Below are 21,267 nucleotides of genomic sequence, written 5' to 3' on the forward strand. Positions count from 1 at the left end.
TGTCGGTGAGGAGCCACACACACACGCGGGAGCATGGGCGTCCCTCTGGCCAGGTGATCAGAAGGCGGCACCAGGTGCTGTTTTGGCTACATTGAGAAGAACTGATAATACTGTTACACTGTATGAGACGCCATAACAGCCTAGGAAAAGAAGCTGTATTTAAGTGTTTGAGCATTATCTCATTTAACCAGCTCAACAAACCTAGTAACACGTTAAGCGCCCAGCCTGTTTTGTCTTTAGGACTGAAAGTATAGTGTCAGTCACCAGTGACTGACTGGGCACTTAACGTGTTAAAGGCAGTTGTCTCTTTCCCAATTTATAATGAAGGAATCAGGCTCAGAGAAGTAAGTAATTTCAGAGTTCAGATGGCAGCCTGTGCCTGCCCTGACTCCAAATGCATACTTTTCCACAATGACTAATTATCACTAAAAGCACTGAATTCAAAAATAAAACACCGATACAAGATTCTAACTATCGTCTACAGCTCACTGTGAACTTGTCTACCCATCCAGATCCAAATTCATTTTTCTTAGCATATGAGTCTCCAGAATAATTATAACTTTTTCTAAAGAAAAACATAGCAGCCAGTGAATAGCAACACCATAAGCATGGCTAACCACAAGGAGCAGGTTCTACTTGAATTATTTTTTAAACAGTTTTTTAGCAAAGATGGTAATATTTCAAACACTGGCTTCTTGCTTAAAAACAATCCTATATAATATAATAAAAGCATAGTATGCAAACTGTCCCCTCGACCAGGGGGCAGGGCTGGCCGGGGGAAGGGAGAGAGGCCCCGGCTGGCAGCCAGCAGCCGCAAGGGACCCTACCAGTGCATGAATTTTGTGCACTGGGCCTCTAGTTTTCTATAAAAATCAAAGACACAATAACTATGTGTAAGGCACTATTCTTCGCGTCCCATAAATGAGACTAGGAAAATTTTTACTAACAAATTTGGTAAAACTACGGTGATATTAAAAATGCTATCATCATTGAAACCGCGCCCCCTCACCATCGCAGGCCCTGGTGATGAAACACTCCCAGGAGCGCCATGCGGCGGGCACTGGGACCCTCACATGCTGATGAGGCAGCTTGAGTCAAACAGCAGGGCAAGGGGAACAGCCTGAGCTGTTACCAAAACACCACAGTTCCTCCTAAGAAAAAATATTCCCCCAAATCTCAAAAATATAACAATACCCTGAAAATTACAGATCCGTGTTTGAACTTATAGTATGAAAAGTCAGAGATTTCTCGATGAAAAACAACAGCGTGTGCTGGCTCACTCACCAATGGCTCTCTCCAGCAAGCCAGGGTACCCCTGCAGGTAGCTGAGCAGGTCGGTGTTGGCGGTCATCTCACACAGGACGTCAAGGAGCCTAATTGTAGCCAGGGCCTCGTGAGAAGAGAAGGAAACATACGTTTTTAAATCAAACTAAATTATTGACTGCTTTAAATAGCTGTGAGAGAATGAACTACCACAGTAAGTATTAAAGAGTCAGTGCTTCTCACACATCTATAGAGAGAAACAACTATCAAAACCAGAACAGAAGTATCAGAAATGGCCGGGAACGACCAGCTGCGCTAGCAGACACCACCATCGAGAAGGCAAGATTATGTGTCTTATTGGAGCAAAGAACCAGAGAAGTTCTCATCCAAGCAAAAATACCTTCCAGCAGTGGAATGAGTGTTCAAAATTACTAGCTACACACATAACATTTATGCAGATACTTTCTTTTTAAAGCGTTCCCAGCAAGCAAGTTCACTTTACAGATACAAATACACCATGAACTACATTAATTTCGTGTCCACAGGAATCCTGTAAAATGCTGTGGTGCAGAGCATTGGCAACAAGAATCTGCATTATTTCTGGATAAATATAAACCTATATACAATATCTTGGTAAGCTGGAAAATATATTATTTGGGCTAGTTCACATAGCTACTAAAGAGTTTATTACCAAATAGACTACATGCCCAAGAAAATACCAACTACCAATGGCATGGTACTAGGGAGTCAAAATAAAATCTTTTAAAAATATATATATATTTCTATTGATTTCAGAGAGGAAGGAAGAGGGAGAGATAGAAACATCAATGGTGAAAAAGACTCATTAATTGGCTGCCTCCTATATGCCCTACACTAGGGCTCGAGCTGGCAACCCAGGCATGTGCCCTGACCAGGAATCAAACCACGACTCCTGGTTCATAGGTCAATGTTCAACCACTGAGCCACACCAGCTGGGACAAAATAAAATCTTAAAATGCAATTTTTGTACAGATTTTGAACCTCATTTTTAAAGTACACATTAGCTGGCAAACTGTGGTAGATGCTATAAATTTAGGTCATAAAGATAACACTCTTCAAAAGAAAAATATCTTCTTTTTGTTAATTCTAACTGCATTTACTATTTTGTAATTTGGAGATTTAAAATACTATTTTAGTGTTGCAATCTCAAAATAAACAGCAAGAAACACACATTTTTAATGCCTTGCATTTTAATTTTATTTCATAGCTTCAATTGCTGGTTAAAAAGTTAGAGGGAAATCCTATATAATAAAAAGGTAATATGCAAATTGACCGTCATGCCCTCACAAGATGGCTGTCTACAACCAGGCCAGCAGAGGGGTTAGTGTGGGACGACCAAACAACTGAACAAGCAGGCTGCGTGGGGCGACCAGGCCGGCAGGGGCATTAGTGAGGGATGACCAAACAACTGAACAACAGGCAGCAGGGGCTGTGAAGGGTGACCAGGCTGGCGGGGCAACCAGGCTGGCAGAGGGGCAAATTAGGGGCAACCAGGCCAGCAGGGGGTGCTTTTGAGGGCAATTAGGGTGCAGGGGGACAGTGCGGGGTGACTAGGCCAGGGCATCTTGCAATACGGGTGGCAAAGGAGCTAACTGAAACTACTAGGATCGGTCAGGAGAAACCAGAAGCAACCCAAGAGGCCCCAGTAGGAAGCGCACATTAGGACATCAGGAAGAATCATGCTGCAGATGATGGAGAACAAATCAAGTAAGTCTAAAGCCATGACTGCATAATAATTAAAACCAAACAAGGCACTTGTCATCTCTGGATGATATCACAAAATCAACTCCTTACTCTGAATACTGGTAATCAAGGAGGGGAAAACAAAATGTATCTTATATAACCTATTAGCTGATTAGGGGAAGATATCTTTAGAAAATATTATAGTTAATAAATGAAAAACGAATGATATTTCACAGCCCCTAACAACTGATGGATCTAGGTCAGTGATGGCAAACCTTTTGAGCTCGGCGTGTCAGCATTTTGAAAAACCCTAACTTAACTCTGGTGCCATGTCACATATAGAAATTTTTTATATTTGCAACCATAGTAAAACAAAGACTTACATTTGATATTTATTTTATATATTTAAATGCCATTTAACAAAGAAAAATTAACCAAAAAAATGAGTTTGCGTGTCACCTCTGACACGCGTGTCATAGGTTTGCCATCAATGATCTAGGTAATAATCATAACACCTGCTAACATCACAAAAGAGACAACCAGACATTATGTGCCTCTTGATGAATGAACGTGTCAACAAAGATGAAACATGACTAAAAAAAAATCACAACGAAAAACTAACCGGAATCTGAATACGCATTTAGAACTAATTATCATTCACAAGAAATTCAAGGAAAAGAAGGCCATGTTAACACCACCATGGAGATCCACTCATCCAAATCCAAACTGTAGAAAACGCCACCGGTCAAACAAGCCAAATTCTTCAACAAACAACTCGCACAGGAAAGAGAAGGAAGAGGGATGGGGCGGGGGTAACCTATACACTAGTAGGAAGGGAGATCTGAGACCTATCAACCAATTGCAATGTATGGCCCTTATTTGTATCCCAAATCAAAGAAATAAATTTGGGGGGGAAGTAGACAATGGGGGTAACGTAAATACTGTTTGATACTAAAATTTAAAAATTTTAAATGTGCTAATTGTACTTCACTTATGTGTGAAGACTCCTTATCTTTTAGAGATTCATATAAAATTAACGGATGGCCCTGGCCGGTGCTCAGCAGTTAGAGCGTCGGCCCGAGGACCAAAGGGTCTCCGGTTCGATTCCTGGTCAAGGGCATGTATCTCGGAAGTATGCAAGAATATACTAAAAGACAGAAATAGGTATATTAACATCATAATCTAAGACCATTTTTATAAAGGAAGAGATATGGATAAAACCTCAGGATCTTAAAGCCGAATGAATACATAAATTAAAAACCAGATGCTATAAAAATGATTGCCTCTTTCTGATTTTTCAGACATACTATTATGAGCACATTACTGGTTATCTTGTCCTAAAAATATCACAGATGGGTAAATGCACTGGTTTGCTGGTAAAGTGGCCGATTTCCGCGCTATAGATACTCCACAACGGCCGCTTTCAAGCTACTGAGAGTTTAACAATCAGCTCACAAACTCCTGACTCTCAGGCATCAGTGGAGACGACACCAGGATGTATAAATACTGAGGCAAGGGGTCTTGTGAAAAATGACCATAGCTTTTTAAACTTGTAAGTGAAAGGATAACGTATATACACTAATATGCACAAGTCGTGCGTGTATATAGATCAATGAATTATCAAAAAGTAAACTATCGGGGTTTTTCAAAAGGAAACTGTCCACAATTTTCTATCACTTAATATGTAATAATTTCTCCCACCTTAGAGAAAAACCTCTTTGGAGGAGAAATGTAAAATTTCCTAAATATAGTTCCATCAGGTCACTGATGATAATACTGAACTCATCTATACTATAAATATAAGAGCCGTGAGAACATTTACAGCTGAGATTTCACCAGCACTAAGCTTTCCCTCCCTTCTGTTCTGGAGAATTCATTTAACCTCCTAGAAGCTCAGCTCACTGCTCCTCCTGCTGGAAACACGCAACTCTGTCTGCACGAAGGACAGGCAAACCCGTGAGTGAGGGCGTTCTCTTTCTCCTCCTGTCACAGCAAATGGCAACGCGAATGGTGGCTTTATCAGCGGGACCTCACATGGCCGGCATGGAAATCACCAGCAAAGTAACCCCGAGGAAAAGCACAGGCACCCGGAAGGAAGCACGCCTTTGTGGCAGGAGCGTCGTGACCACGCCTGCATGTGTGGCAGGAGGTCGCAGGCTCGCAGATCAGTGTCTCCAGATGCGATGGAGCAGTGACCACACACCCCTGCCCATCTGGAGAAAGAGGATGGTCCCACCAAAGGGCAAGCCCCCACCTATTCCTCCACCTATTTGCCAAAGTGATTCTCTCTCTTCATCATTCCTATCAGCACACAAAGGACCCATTATTGTGTTTCCGAACATGCTGATTAAATCAACTTCACTGAGGTAGAAGTTACATGCAATAAAATACATGCTCTTAAGCCTACGGTACTGAGCGGTGTGAATGTACACAGCTATGTATAATATTTCTATTGCCCATGACATTCCCGCGTGCCCTCCGCAGCCAACCCCACCTATCCACTGGCAGCCCGGGGACAGCTGAGCTGCCTCACCGTGAGTGGTAAGCGGTGTGCTGTGGAGCTTGAGGTGGAATCAGACTACACTCTCTAGCCTGCCTGGCTTCTTTCATCGCTGCGTGTGAGATTCATCTCTGTTCTTGTCTCAGAAATGTATTTCTTTATACTGCTGAATAGAATTCCAGAGAAAATCCAATTCCAACTTTAAGACAAAAGGAAAAAGAAATAAATTAAAATAAAGAGAATTTCTAAAGCGAAGAGGAGGGAAACAGGATGTGAGCTAGCTTGGCAAAGGAAAGGCCGGGATGACGGAGGGGAGAGTAAAAATGCCCGAAGGAGCCCAGCAGGTGTGGGTGAACGGGCATCTCCTGCCATGTCAGAAGAAACAAACTCTGGAAGGCAATTTGCAAATGTGCATCCGAAGCTTCACAACGGGATCAACCCTTCCGCCCGGCAGGCCACCTCCGGGCCTGCGCCTGGGTGAACAAGCACGGAAGCGTACAAAGATGCGGCTACAGACAGTCCACAGCACTCTGCAGAACCAACGCCAACAGGACACCTCAACGTCCAGCTCCCTGTAGCTGCACAAATAAACGATGATACATTCTTTACTTAGAGTGCTACACTGGCACTGTAAAAAGCCATTAACAAACTATTGTTCATTCATTCAGAAAATATTTGCTAAGTGCCCACTATGTACATAGTACTACAAACGTAGTCAAAACTTCTGTGCGCATGGAGCTTACATTCAGAAGAAACAACAGGAATTTACAAAAAGATGGCACAGAATCATTTCATTTTTAATGTGTGTGTACACATGTGTACATATGCATGTGTCTATTTGATGTTATCTGCCTAGATAAATATATTAACTAGAATTGTTGTCATTAACTTTGAATGGTTGTGAATAAGAATATTGTTTTCCTTTGTCTGTATTTTCTTAACTGTTCTAAAATAAGGATACAGTCTTAGTCTATTTAAACTGCTCTAACAAAAACAGCATAATCCTATCTAATAAAAGAGAAACATGGTAATTGGCATACGACCGCTACCCTTCCCATTGGCTAATCAGGGCAATATGCAAATTAACTGCCAGCCAAGATGGCGGCCGGCAGCCAGGCAGCTTGAAACTAACATGAGGCTTGCTTGCTTCAGTGACGGAGGACTCCAACGTTCCCCGCCTGCCGCTGCAGGCCTCTGAGCTGCAAGCAATTATGTAACAAACCTAGAAGCTAAACAAAACCCCAGAAACCTGCCGGCTTCAGCCAGCAGGATCGCAACATTGTAAGCAAAGGCCAGAAACCTACTTTCAGCAGCGGAGGCCTAAGAGCTGGAGCCAAGCCTCAAAGCTAAAGCTGGCCCAGAAGAAAAAAGAAAAAAAGGAGCGGTTGGGAGCTTCAGTCACCCCCAGCCTGAAAACAGCCCTCAGCTCCTCACCCAGACTGGCCAGGCACCCCAGTGGGGACCCCCACCCTGAAGGGTGTGTGACCAGCTGCAAACAGCCATCATCCCCTCACCCTGGCTGGCCAGGCACCCCAGTGGGGACCCCCACCCTGATCCAGGACACCCTTCAGGGCAAACCAGCCGGCACCCACCCATGCACCAGGCCTCTACCCTATATAATAAAAGGGTAATATGCCTCCCAGCACCGGGATCAGCGGAGCCGTGAGGCCTCCCGGCACCGGGATCAGCGTGACGGGGCAGCACCCAAACCCCCTGATCGCCCTGCGGCTCTGTGTGTGACAGAGTGCAGCGCCCCAACCCCCTGATCGGCCCTGCTCTGTGACAGGGTGCGGCGCCCCAACCCCCCCCCCCACCCCGCCCGCCACGGGCCTGCTCTGTGTGTGACAGGGTAGAGCCATAACCTCCCCATCGGCCCTGCCCTGAGTGTGAGAGTGGCGGCACCCCAACCCCCTGATCGGCCCTGCTCTGTGGGTGATAGAGGGCGGCGCCCCAACCCCAATGGGCCCTGCTCTGTGCGTGACAGGGGGCTGCGCCCCAACCCCGATTGGCCCTGCTCTGTGCGTGACAGGGTACAGAGCCCCAACCCCCCTGATGGGCCCTGCTCTGTGAGTGACAGGGGGAAATGCCCCAACCCCCTGATTAGCCCTGCTCTGTGCATGACAGGGGGTGGTGCCGCAACCTCCCCATCGACCCTGCCTTGAGTGTGACAGGGGATGGTGCCCCAACCCCCCAATCGGCCCTATCCTGAGCGTGACTGAGGGTGGAATCACAACCTCCCGATCACCCTGCTCTGTGTATGACAGGGGGCAGTGCCCCAACTCCCCAATCGGCCCTGCTCTGAGCCTGACCAGGGGCTGCACCTAGGGATTGGGCCTGCCCTCTGCCACCCGGGAGCAGGCCTAAGCCAGCAGGTCGTTATCTCCCAAGGGGTCTCAGACTGCGAGAGGGCAAGGCCGGGCTGAGGGACCCCCCCGCCCAGTGCACAAATTTTTGTGCACCGGGCCTCTAGTCTATATATAAAAGGCTAAGTGGCCGGCTGGTACCTATAACATGCAGACCACGAGGGGGCAGACACTCAATGCAGGAGCTGCCGAGCTGCCATGACTTGGCAGTGGCGGTTCTTGGGTGATGCACCCCGGGAACCAGAGAGGAGGGAGCCTGATTCCTCTTGGGGCCGTGTGATTCCACCTTCTGCTGTGGGTTATGTTGCTGCTGGGGCATTGTCGCCCCGAATCTGGTTTACTGCACACTTGCATTTACATTCCACCCTGTATGACAGCAACTTTGCAGAGTGCCCTCTGCACTCCAGGACCCCTTGGGGATGTCTGAGAGCCGGTTTCGGCCCGATCCCCTCAGCCCAGGCCAAGGGACCCCACCTGCTGGAGGGACCCTGCTCACTCCGCAGACAACCTTCAAGCCACCCCAGGTGAGGCCGGCCAGGAGGGACCGTGGGACCACCCAGGACCGCCTGCATTAGTCCCTGCACTGGAGCCTGCGCCACAAGCCCAGCGTGAGTTTTCTTACCCCCTCCTGCCTGCCCTGCCCAGATACCCTTCAAGCCTCTGTACCGTCCCAGGAATTCTAATTAATTTCCTTTCAATGTGCACGAATCTGTGCACTGGACCATTAGTATGGCTTATAAACAAGGGAAATTATTTCTTGTAGTTCTGGAGGTTGTACGTTCAAGATCAGGTGCTGGCGTGGCTGGTTTGGGGAGGAAGTCTTGTGGGTTGCAGATTGCTGGCTTCTTGCTATGCCCTCACGTGGTGGGAGGGGCGAGGGATCTTTCTGGGGCACTAACCCTATTCATAACGGCTCCACCATGACCTGATCACGTGCCAAAAGCCCCACCTCCTAACACTATCAACTCTGTCATTAGGTTTCCAACATATGAAGGGGGAGGAGAGAGACATCTGACTATTGCGATTATGTAATCTTTCTGAAAAGCCTGTAAAAAGAATTCTCATAGAGGACCTCGTGGAGCTGGGAAGTCTGTCTTCTCACCTCATCGTCGTCATGCTGCCCGGCAGTCAGTTTCAGCACAACCCTGCACTGGTCCACGAAGGTGCTGGCGATGAGCTCGGCGTGGCCCAGGAGCGCCGTCGTGCCGTCCTCGGTCAGAGGCTCCTCGCCCACCATCTTGGCTATTAGAACATCCAGGAGTGTGACCCTGGGAAGCAGAGACTTTACAGGAACGTGCACTACGGGGACGCCACGGCGCTAGAAATACCTAGAGGCCACTGTAAGAGAACATGTTTACTCTCTAACTTCCGCACTTCGCTTATAATGTCTAGCTGGGGAAACAGGATTTGAGAATAAAATTAACCCTCATCAATCACCTGCTTTTTAAAAATCTTGATTTCTTTGATATGGCGAGGCTACAGAAAAAAGCACCTTTTATATTGTTACTTTGAGCACTAAAATAATTCAAACTTCAGAAATGCTGCCAGTTTTCTAATATATCAACAATAATAACAATAGCAAAGTCAAATGGGCAACATTCACTACTTATTTTTTTTATTTTTTCAGGAAATGTATACTTAATCATTCTCTGAGTCATCAGAACTATAAAATCAACATTCCCTACTTACTAGAGCGAAGCGCTTTCCACCCATTTTCTCATTTGGTGCACACAGAACTGCGAGGGTGGTGCTCCACCTCACACCAGGGTGGTGAGAGGCTTATGCAGGCTGCCTGCCCAGGGTCACCCACCTGAGAGCCACGGCTCTCCCGCTCCTGGGTCGGGTGCCTTAGCTGCTCATTTTACTATCTTTCTTGGGAAGGTAGGCTTTTTTGTTTGTTTCATCATTTGAGTTTACAAAAACATAAATCTGAAACCCAACCTATGCCATTTTTTACATCAATATTTAAATTATCAATAAATATTTTTATTCAACAACCTTTTTCCTTTTCCTAGAAAAAAACAAATCATATACAGGGCAACCTATCCAGCATAAACGAAGTATGTTCCTCAGAATCCTATTCTGACCTGCGATTATATGTACAAGTCTTCGTTTCTACACCAGAGAGGGGCCCCGCTTCCTTTCATCAAATGTATCACAAAGTTTGCTGGCATCATTAAATTGCCTCCATGTGTGTATATGTGCAATTCAGAGGGCATGAGGAGCAAAAGTACAAATCTCAAGCCAGAATATTTATGGTTGATGTTTCTGGAAAACAAAGTTCACAGCAGCTAGAAGTCTGGCTGAGGCCGTATAACTACGTGCAATATGAACCACAACACGCACCTCCAGCAACATCTACCTCCCAGTGGAACGGAGGATTGGGCTCCCATTCAGGGCTTCATTCATTCACTGAGCTGGCATCTAAACCACCATACTCGACACATCAACGTTAGAAAATACACGGTGTTCAGGAGAAATAAGCCACCGATGAGGGAATGATTATCTTGTCGTAAAGGAATTCACTTTACATGTCCTCGTACAGTGCACTGTCGGGTGTCTTTTACGTTTTACATACAACACAGATGTTACCCTACCCAATGGCCTTCCGCAGGCGGCACAGGGCAGTGTTATCAAGACAGGCTCCAGAGCCAGGCTGCCGTCCACTGCAGGGAGGCCTGGACCAGCCACTACCCTCTCTCCCTCCGTGTGTACACCTGCCACGCAGGACGACAGGAGTGCCAGCTGTCGAGGCTGACAGTGACGGAGCTGCCCCTGTGGCACTTGGGACAGCGCCTGACTCACCGAACGAGAGCTGTGGACAAGTTCGTAGGAGCAAAAACTGTCGATGCTTTCACTGACAATGTATTCATAGTAAAAGCAATGACTACCCATAATGCCAAGTGCAGAGGAGAGGGGAGGGTGGCTCTTAGTGACATTTGTAGAGTTAGGATGTGGCCAATTAGATGTTAACTATCTGACACATCTTCTTATATAAAATAAGCACTTTGAAAAGAGCAAGGTCCCCCCTAGACGCCACCTTCCACCTCGCTGTGCCTGGAAGACTGTAACTCGGTATCGCTCGCAGTGACCAATGCGACCTGGAAGTGGAGGCGGGCCCCACAGGATAGGCTGCCCTGTGTAGGATGCCAGGGCTCGCACACCCTAACCAGCTACTAGAGACCCTTCGGTGCGTAAGAAACCCCTCAGCCGCACATGCTTCCACGCAAAACACCCTGCTTTGCACCTGTTCTGTGCCTGGGCAACGTGGACACCGCAGAATAGGAAAGACCAAACCCTTCCCGCACACAGCACCTGACGGGAGTGCCGAGCAGCAGCAGGCAGGCACGTGGCACGGTCCGCTGTATGACAGGTTATGTAATGGCACACGGGCCAATGTCTGCTAAGTTCTGTGTGAGGAGGGGCTAGCACTCCTCCTGGGAAGGAGAATGCAGGAGGCGGAGGAGGAGATCACGCTTGAGCAGAAAACTCCCATGAAGGAGGGAAGCAGCGGCCACCGCTGGTTTATAAATAAAAATGGAAACTACTGTCTGCCATCCTCATTTGCTTAATGATTAGCTGAAAAACAGATCACTTGATAGCAATGCAGAAAATACAAACATGAGTATTAAATCACAATTACACTATGTATTTGTGTACTCGTGTGTTCCTTACTGCGAAGCAATGACTAATTTCTACCAGTGCTCATCAAGTTACTTATTTTAGGTTAAAAAAAACCAAAAACTACAACTAATTCTCTTTCAGGAATAAACGTATACATATGTGGCAGTAGCAGGGGTCATGGATTTATAAACATGGCATTTAAACTTACTTTATAAGCATGAACTTTTCTTTTTTGTTAGAGATATTAAAGAAAAATCAGTACTTAACACGACTACAAAGGAGTGCATAAAGCTTAACGTTAGACCCAAACGTACAGGCAAAATTTCAAAACCACAGCAATTATAAAAATTGTGATACAATCAAAAGAGTAACATTTTTAAAGTTCTTAACCATTATATCAGTTTCTGATCATCAGATTTCTGAGTAAGTTTTATTTTCCTAAGACAACATTTCCAATAAGGTTTGGAAAAACACATCCTATTGGAATGGAAAGAGAACTGTGAATCATTTTGTTTAATCCTCTAATTTTATAGGTCAGGAAACTGAATCCAAACACGATAAAGACCTGACCACAGTCACACACAGAATTCCTATCGCCAGGCGGGCAGGGAGCCGGCTCGCTCTCAGGGCACTCACTGCTCTGCCCGCTGCAACAGCGGGGAGGTCCCCGCCGGGCACCCATTTTCCGTGGGTCTGAATGACCTATCGGGAACTACCGCCTGGGAGCTATATCCCAAACTATCCTATCAGCGAGGTGGACAGATGCGCACTCTTCACACACACAGCAGGAGTATCTAGCTGCAGGAATGACTAGGATAAAGTCACAGCACAAGCACATTTTGCTCCTGGCGTTTTTGAATGTGGCTTCGCTGGACAATGGCGCCAACCTGGATTCTGCAGCCCTGCGCTAACCACTGCCTGTTGTGGCGAAGCTGTAATGTTAACCAACCAATTTCAAACCATTACTGACACAGAAACATGTATTTAGAGATTTTGTGCCAACTAAGAAACCACACAGTTTTCAGTCATGTGTACAGGATACCCTATATGGAATGCTAAATACTCAAAACCACACTGGTTTTTGGGGTTACCTTTCTTGATTGCTCATTTTGGCATACATGGCTCTCACCAATTCCGGACTTTTCAGAAAATGGTCTGTAATAATCAAGAACCTAAGGAAAAAAGGAAAAAGAAGTTTGGTTACTAGAAACACAAACAGACATGGCCTTATCAACTTTATAGGCGTATCTTACACATAAAAGCACTCCTTTTAATTGAATTCTTGATTAGCCGTAATCTTAAAATGTTTTAAGAGGTTCACATATTCAATATTTTCTATTAACAGCTAGAGGAAAATTAAAGCTCTCACAATATTTCTCTCCAATCTTATTTCTGAAACATTTACTGAAATGATTCCGCTTTACCCAGCTGGAAGAAAGGGCCTGCTATCGCATTCGGCAAAGCTGGGAAAGGAAAAACACTTCACTGGAGTCTAAACAGCAGAATGGAATTTAGCTGCAAGCTCAGGAATAAACAGAAACACTTTCACTGGTTTAGTCAGAAGCTTGGTGCGAACATGACCCGAGAAAGAGAACATCCTACTGTTTTTCATGGGAACATATGCCAACCACAGCGCAGTGAACACTGGCTTGATTATCTCCTCTGGAAAGCTCTCACGTTACCAAGAAAACCTCCTCGCTGTCAGGCAGCGCAGCATCCAAGCTTAGAGATAACTGCGCGAACCCCCAGGCACAGATTATGAGCGTCTTCTTCAAAGTGCCCCTGTGACAGCCGGAAGATTGAACGGGTTATTAATGAGTTCTGCATCTATTTACCAGAGGGCATCTGAAGACTTAAGAACTAAAGAACACGCTGTTCATTCCAAGTTTAGAGTAATCAAAGTGGCTATTAAAAAGCCAATATATGTACAGTCATAGCTTATTTAATTACTTCTTAACAAATAAAAGTATGGCTTTCAGAATGATAACAGGATGAAGCACATTAGCTACCACAATGCTGTCACTTCACATAAAAACAAAACCTAAACCCCTCCTCCACTTCTTTCACATCCACACACAGCAATGGCGATGGAATGCTCTTCTAGTGACTCGAAAATGGTCATTTAAGTGGCTATCAGTTATGCAGAAGTTTTTATGTAGTAGATGCTTAGATTATTTTTCTAAATATAATACATACACTCTCCACTCCAGGGTGCTGCATAAATTCTCAATTTTTAGTAAAAATTCACTGCATTTACTTTCTTACCAAATATCGACTCGAGAAACCACAGGTGAAAACTTTCACAACAAAGAAACCCAATCACACTCCATATTTGCTAAGTTACACACTTTAATTTGTGATTAATTTTTTTGCAGAACTATTTCTGTCAACTCAGAAATTCGGTGGTAATTCTGTAAGAGGGAGGCAGGGTCCCACTAATCTACAACCCAAAATGTGCAAGGACATCTAGAGATGGTCAGGAAAACTCCAGCAGCTCTCCAAGTCTACGGAGAGTGGGACAGACTGCCCGGGGGAGGTCAAAAACACATCCTATCCGAGAGGCAGAAGTCGGAGCGGAAGGGGCACAGAGAAGGTCATCTTTATTTCACAGAAAGAAAAAGCTAGAAATGGGATCCTGTCCGCCTCCTGAGTGCTCCCTTCAGTTCTGCTGCAGGTGCTTTGCGGGGCCTGGGTTCCCTCCCACCAATTACTCTCAGCCTCTGGGGCCAGAGTGGACCTGCCCCAGGCAGTTGGAGGCAGAGCTCAGTTTAATAGGGAAATTCCTCACTTAAATGTAATTACAGAACAGCCAGTGTTCACAAAGCAAGTTGTTGATGGTAAAGCACTGACCACAATTTTACAAGTTTCCACACTGGCTAAAAGCCAAAGTGCATGAAGGTCCCTCTTCTCTTCTCTCTTCTCTCTTCTCTCTTCTCTCTTCTCTCTTCTCTCTTCTCTCTTCTCCTCCCCTCCCCTCCCCTCCCCTCCCCACCCTCCCCTCTTCTCTCTCTCTCTCTCTCTCTCTCTCTCTCTCTCTCTCTCTCTCTCTCGTTTATAATTGGTTTTGAAGAGATTAACAAAGAGATTAACATGATCTGCATCCCCTTGTCTCTACCACCAGGCAGAACAGAAGGTGGTTAAAGCCATCTGCCTCAGGGAGCACAGGGAAAGGCCCACGAACAGTGACTATGTCTTTGGGAAGCAGGTAACCCTAAAGTCAGCGTTGGAGGGAAATTTTCTAAAAGTGAGAGCCACTTATCGCCATTTCCATACACAAGTCTACAATGTCAAAGCTTATTTGTAACAGAAATAAAATCGATTTCATTGACTGCAAACACCTGGAAAATGTTTTCACAGCTCATTGGTTGAATAAAGATCTGATTTAAACACGCTCTTGAAAACGAATGCCACCCTCCTGTTTGCTTTGAGACCTGGGAACCCCACCCACAGTGGCTAATACAGCGACCTGGGCAAAGCTGCCCGCGCTGCACAGCCAGCAGCCTCCTGCTCCTGTGGGTGACATTTCCGGGCTCCAGGAAGCACCAGGCACACGGCCATCCACCAGCCCGATGACCCCAAGGCCATGCTCCACTGCAAAGCCGTGAGCTACCATCTCTGAGAAAGTCTGACACCAGCTGGAATCCGAGTGCTGCCCGGGCCAGGCCAGTGAACTGCCTTCGTACACGCGTTTCTGCCCCCCTTCCTCTCCCGCCCCTCGAGAGAAGCGCAGACGCCTGAGTCATAGAGGGAGAGCTGGGCCAGGGTCTCAGTCCTAACCCGCTGGCAGCGGACACTGGACACGGTGCCCACCCTCCCGGCATCACGGTGTCCTGCTTCTCCAGTTTCTAGTAATAACATCAGAATGCAACGCCAACCAAGTAAGAGAAATTAAGTAATATTTAACTTCGAAAGCAGTACAGACAATGAAAATGATTCACTCATTCATCAAACATTGACTGAGTTCTTGTAGATGTCTGCCATTTTTATCCTAATATCCCTTTCACCTTCTTCAAATAACAGAAACTCTTCCTTTCAAGAAAGAGCCCACACCTGCCAGCTGGGCTCAGTCACGCAGCTCGGAAAGCTCCACCCAGAGTGAACTCGGGACCCCGGCCTGGGAAAAAGGCTGACCCAGGGAGAGAACATGAGCCTGGAAGGACCACTCGCACACCTCACACACCACACAGATCCGTGGGCTAACCTGCTCCTGTAGAAACCTCTGTAATTCCCAAACTTCGCAGTACGTGTGCCAGCCAATGTTGACAAAGAAAATTTTTACTTACATCCTAAAGTATTCCAACTTTCACAAAAAGATGTGCACACAAACACCCCAAGTTGCATTCTACATGCGACTCCAGGTTGGAGCTGCGTGCAGACACCTTGAGAAGCACCCCAAACTCCAGCGCAGTGGGAACAGCGGCACACGCTCTGGGGACCATACTTCCACGCTCGCGCACTGCAGGCTCTGGCTCTCACCGCAGCCCCTGAGCTTCGCCGGCACAGGGCTCCCGGGAAGGCCCGCCCGGACCTCTGGGAGTCTCTCAACAAAGGCACGGGAACCAGACAAGCCCAAGGCAACTGGAGGCCAAGGACACCACCATCACCCAACTCATTCAACAAATACGACACAGCAGACACTTTTCCCATAAAGGGCCTACTACTAAATATTTGAGACTACGGGGCCCAAGTCTCTGCCACTCGGTCTGTCATGGTAGCATGAAAGCAGCCAGAGACAATAAATACATAACTAATGAGTATGGCTGTGTACCGATAAAAATCCTATATAATAAAGGGGTAATATGCAAATTGGCCATCACTCCAACACACAAGATGGCCGGCAGGGGAGGGCAGTTGTGGGTGACTAGGCCAGCAGGGGAGGGCAGTTGGGAGCGATCAGGCCTGCAGGGGAGGGCAGTTGTGGGCGATCAGGCCTGCAGGGGAGGGCAGTTGGGTGGACCAGGCCTGCAGGGGAGGGCAGTTGGGGGAGACCAGGCCAGCAGGGGAGGGCAGTTGGGAGGGACAAGGCCTGCAGGGGAGGGCAGTTGGGGGGGGGGGGGTACCAGGCTTGCAGGGGAGGGCAGTTGGGGGGACCAGGCCTGCAGGGGAGGGCAGTTAGGGGTGACCAGGCTGGCAGCGGGGGGGCAGTTAGGGGTGACCAGGCTGGCAGCGGGGGGGCAGTTAGGGACTTCGGGCTGGCAGGGGAGCAGTTAAGCATCGATCAGGCTGTTAGGGGAGTGGTTAGGGGGTGATCAGGCTGGCAGCAGAAGCAGTTAGGGGCAATCAGGCAGGCAGGCAGGCGAGCAGTTAGGAGTCAGCAGTCCTGGATTGTGAGAGGGGTCCCAGATTGGAGAGGGTGCAGGCTGGGCTGAGAAACACCCCCCGCCACCCCCCCCCCACACACACACACTCACACTCTCACACACACACTCACACACATACACACACTCACACACACACTCACACACACACACACACTCACACACACTCACACACACACACACACACACACACTCACACACACACACACAGTGCATGAATTTCGTGCACCGGGCCTCTAGTGTATTTATAAAAGCAGGCTGTGGCACTCCACACAGAGGAGGTGCACTCCACGCAGAGGAGCAGCACGCTACACAGAGGAGCAGCACGCTACACAGAGGAGGAGCCCTCCACGCAGAGGAGGAGCATGCCACGCAGAGGAGGAGCTCTCCACGCAGAGAAGCACTCCACGCAGAGGAGCCCTCCACACAGAGGAGGAGCACACCACGCAGAGGAGGAGCCTGCCACGCAGAGGAGGAGCCTGCCACGCAGAGGAGGAGCACACCACGCAGAGGAGGAGCCCACCACGCAGAGGAGGAGCATGCCACGCAGAGGAGAAGCCCTCTACGTAGAGGAGCACTCCACGCAGAGGAGCAGCACGCCACGCAGAGGAGGAGCCCGTCACGCAGAGGAGCAGCATGCCACGCAGAGGAGCACGCCACGCAGAGGAGCACGCCACGCAAAGGAGAAGCCCTCCACACAGAGGAGCCACACGCCACGCAGAGGAGCATGCCACGCAGAGGAGGAGCCCTCCACGCAGAGGAGGAGCATGCCATGAAGAGGAGGAGCCCTCCATGCAGAGGAGGATCACAACACACAGAGGAGCAGCATGCCACGCAGAGGAGCACTCCACGCAGAAGAGCAGTATACCACACAGAGGAGCAGCACGCCACACAGAGGAGCAGCACACCAGATAGAGGAGCAGCACTCCACGCAGAGGAGCAGCACGCCACCAGAGGAGCAGCACATCAGACAGAGGAGCAGCATGCCAGACAGAGGAGCAGCACTCCACGCAGAGCACTCCACCCAGAGGAACACTCCATGCAGAAGAGCAGTATGCCACACAGAGGAGCAGCATGCCACGCAGAGGAGCACTCCACACAGAGGAGCAGCATGCCACGCAGAGGAGCACTCCACACAGAGGAGCAGCATGCCACGCAGAGGAGCAGCACACCAGACAGAGGAGCAGCCCGCCACGCAGAGTACTCCACCCAGAGGAGCACTCCATGCAAAAGAGCAGTATGCCACACAGAGGAGCAGCTCACCACACAAAGGAGCACTCCACACACAGGAGGAGCACTCCACACAGAAGGGAGGGCAGGTGTCAAGATTCAGGAGAGAACAAACTCGGGCAATTCGCAGCAAAGCAGCGAGAGCAGTGGGAAGTAAGAAGCAGGGTGATAAGTAATGGTCAGAAGTAAAATGAGCTCAGTCAGGAGCCAGGACATGACAATTACTTCAAATTGGCTCCTTGGTGCTGGGGGAAGCGCCCAGAGGGTCTATTTAAGCAAGCGAGTGGCAAGATCCACAGCACATTTACGCGCTGTGTGGTGACTAGGAGGGCAGAAAGGTGAGCGAGCAGTTCCCGCAGTCGTCTGTCTCCGAGAGATGCTGCCTCAAGCTGTCGCGGCAGAGAGGGTGTGAAGCAGGTGACCTTGGAGCACGGCTGGCAGACAGGGCTGATGCGTGCAAGCGGTGAGAGGAAGAGAAGCAAGACCAACTCTCAGGTTCGGGCGAGCAGGGCCCGGGCCTCAGCACGAGGTGAAAGGTGAGGTGGGCCACTGAACCAGTGAGGACGGGAGCAACGGCGGGCTCCAGGGGGACTGGGGGCTTCCTGAGTGTGAGGCCCGGTTACAAGCGCGCCGGGGAAGGTGCACACACAGGTCTGGAGCTCTGGCCAGAGGTCAAGGCCAGACACGTCCATTTGGAAATCATCAACTTAGAAAGGAATCTTAGCTGTGGAACTAGGGAAGGTCGCCCAGGAACGAGCAATGACAGGGAAGGCGGCTGAAGATGGGCCACGGGCCATGCCATCTTCGGGCAGATAAAGAACAGGCGCTAACCACGCAGGCGGCAACGGTGCCTGAGTGAAAGCAGCGCAGGAGGAAGAGGAGACACAGCGAGCCAGTACTGATGGGCCTGGCCACCCCTGCACCCACTGTGCCTACAAATCCAGTACCTCCAGGGCGTCTTGTAGGCCGGTAGGCTCTCTCCACATGTGTGCTATCTGAGCGGGGCTGCCGACACTTCAGACTCAGAAGCCTCAAGACCAGGCTCCTGCCTGCCACATGCCAAACGCTGTTCTGTTGAGGTTGCCAGAACAAATGCCAATCTTGCCATAAGGTGCTCACAGTCTCACAGACAAGTGGCACATGCTATGAAATGTGAGTGCGCAGGAGAACAGAAGAGGGGCAGCAGTCAAACCACCCCGGGAAGGATAATTACATTTATCTCCCTAATACCTTTATAGCCAAGGAAATAGTAAAATTTATATCCAAAAGGCAAGAAACATCCCTAGAGCAAAGGAGATAGCAATCTGGGAGTGAAACTTTGTCATGCAAAATAAATCAACTAGGTAACCCAAATATGACCCAAAAGTAATACTCCACTCACAGTTATAAATTCATTTTTGTGGTGATACCGTAGGTTCAAGAGAACGCTAAAGTTTACGCTGGAAGAGGCCAAAACTGAAAGAAATCATCATTCACCTTTAAACTCGGCCTCCTCCCGAAACTGCTTTCTTACCGCACTGGACACAGTAACGAAGTGGGAGCCCTACAGTAACTGGCTGGGGCTCGGGGCTCTCGTTCCCAGGATGGCAGTGACCGGAAAACAAGACCCGACACCCTGCGCCCTCAGCACAGGGCCGCCCCGGCCGCCCCACCGCTCCCGCCCCGCACCGCCACTCCGACCCCACCGACCCCACCGACGAATAACGCGCAGCCAGGGGGCGGTCAGGTGCGGAGAGATTCAAATGCCGCACTTCGCCCCGTGGACCGATTCGCCCAGGCTTATCTAAGAGCATGCGCACATCGCTCACACCTACGCACGAGAGAAACGATCATTTTTAGAAGGACATTATGCCAATCATTCACACGGAGGCGTGCCAAAGCCTTCCTCGCCTACGCCTTCCTGTGTGAACCAAAACAAAAAGACCCAAAGTTATTGAAACCTTACATTTGTCCCTTTCCAAGAAAAGATACTAAACCTGTGAATTCTAACACCGTGTCCTTTGTGCTCATTGTAAAATACTGTTCTCAATATTTTAAAATTAGGTATAATTTCAATACAACAATAACATTCACACTAACAGAGGCCAAAACTGGGCAAGTTCATGCCTATGGAATGCTCTCGCATGCTGAGAGCTGGGAGGGCAAAAAGTAGTTTTACTCTTCATGTTCAGGGGTGGGTTCAGGTTTAACAGTGAAAAGTAACAATGTTGTTGGACATCTCTGGGTATTTTGTGGTCCCATTTTTGTTTACGAAATACAGAGTTCTGCTCACGTAAGTCAAGCAGAGTGTACAGAAGGCAGTTAGCTACTACTGCCCATCCTTCTTCCTGTCTAAACCCCCTTAGTGGCCTTTGATGACTTTAACTTGAACTGTCCTGAAGTAGATCTTATATTTTGCCATTTACGACCTTGTGCCCTTTAGTCCATGCTGCTAAACAATTACAGATGGTTAAGATATAGACCCGCCCTGGCCGGTGTGGCTCAGTTGGTTGAGTGTCATCCCTTGCACCCAGAGGTCGCTGGTTTGATTCCGGTCATGCCGGGATTGCAGGCTCTATCCCCCGTGGAAGCGTGTAGGAGGGCAACCGATGCATTTCTCTCTCTCTCTCTCTCTCTCTCTCTCTCTCTCTCTCTCTCAAATCAATAAGAACATATTTTAAAGTATTTACATAAAATATAGCTCCAAGAGACTTAACAGATGAAACAGAATTAGGCTAGAGAAAATTTCGCTTAATAATCTGACTAATGACTCACCTGTCATGTAGAAACACTTGCATTACCGAGGGAGGTTTTCTAAGTCAAGCACAATAACAATTATTTCTGTACCAACTTCTGTTTGTGTGCAAATGGTAATTCAAATAAAATAAATGCCCATACATATAAATCACTTTAAGATTAGGTATACCTTCAATAGAACAATAACGTTCATACTAAAAGAAGCCAAAACTGGGGAAGTTCATGCCTGTGAAATGCAAGTGGGATTACTGGCAGCTCAAGGCTCCCGACCCAAGACAAACGGATCACTATGTGGCAAACAGACATAAAACAGATTTTAAAGAAAACAGGAGGACACTAATAAAGAAAAACAACAAAATGATGAGTTTATAATGATGAAAGAGTCAATTCCTCAGAAGACACAGCAATTACAAACGTCTATGTACCTACCAACACAGACGGAAATAAGTGAAACAAAACCTGACAGAACTGAAGGGAGAAATAAAAAGCAACCCACTTTCAATAATGAATC

At 48.0% G+C, this 21,267-nt stretch overlaps 1 protein-coding gene across 2 annotated transcripts in view; it reads right to left on the reverse strand.

Moving 5' to 3' along the window:
* ATXN10 (ataxin 10) overlaps positions 1-21,267 on the reverse strand; it is a 128,155-nt gene that overhangs the window by 67,847 nt on the left and 39,041 nt on the right. Inside the window, exons 6-8 of one of the 2 annotated variants that reach the window (XM_059681380.1) lie at positions 12,564-12,644; positions 8,955-9,116; positions 1,285-1,391 (exon numbers count right to left, since the gene is read on the reverse strand). In XM_059681380.1, the coding sequence (XP_059537363.1) occupies positions 1,285-1,391; positions 8,955-9,116; positions 12,564-12,644 (350 nt within the window). Of the gene's footprint in view, positions 1-1,284; positions 1,392-8,950; positions 9,117-12,563; positions 12,645-21,267 lie in introns of both variants that reach the window. The other variant, XM_059681379.1, reaches the window with a different exon arrangement.

This window comes from Myotis daubentonii, chromosome 2, assembly GCF_963259705.1.
Source record: "Myotis daubentonii chromosome 2, mMyoDau2.1, whole genome shotgun sequence".
Lineage (NCBI taxonomy): Eukaryota > Metazoa > Chordata > Mammalia > Chiroptera > Vespertilionidae > Myotis > Myotis daubentonii.